The 298-nt window shown below is 54.0% G+C and overlaps 1 protein-coding gene across 1 annotated transcript in view; it reads right to left on the reverse strand.

The window, feature by feature from the left end:
- Positions 1-7: 7 nt before the first annotated feature.
- LOC119593824 (tubulin alpha-1A chain-like) overlaps positions 8-298 on the reverse strand; it is a gene marked incomplete at its 3' end in the record, with an annotated part of 18651 nt that continues 18360 nt past the window's right edge. The window contains 1 exon segment of the mRNA XM_037942853.1: positions 8-100. Within this exon segment, the coding sequence (XP_037798781.1) occupies positions 8-100 (93 nt within the window).

The raw sequence follows: 298 nt of genomic DNA on the forward strand, positions 1-298 counted from the left end.
TGCGGAATCGAGGCCGACCTCCTCGTAGTCCTTCTCGAGGGCGGCCAAGTCCTCGCGCGCCTCCGAGAACTCGCCCTCCTCCATGCCCTCGCCCACGTACCTGCGGGCGGACGGAGGGGGGAGTTAGGGGCGTGGGCAAGGGGGGGGCGTGGTCAGAGGGGGGGGCTTTTGTTATATTTGAGATGGAATAATCCGAAAATCCTACATTTTGTTATAGTCTGATACACCTGAATCAAGTTGTCATTGTTGTTATTAAAAGAAAAACAACCGTACTGACTACTGAGCAATTTTGTTGTGG

Source organism: Penaeus monodon, chromosome 32 (assembly GCF_015228065.2).
Source record: "Penaeus monodon isolate SGIC_2016 chromosome 32, NSTDA_Pmon_1, whole genome shotgun sequence".
NCBI lineage: Eukaryota > Metazoa > Arthropoda > Malacostraca > Decapoda > Penaeidae > Penaeus > Penaeus monodon.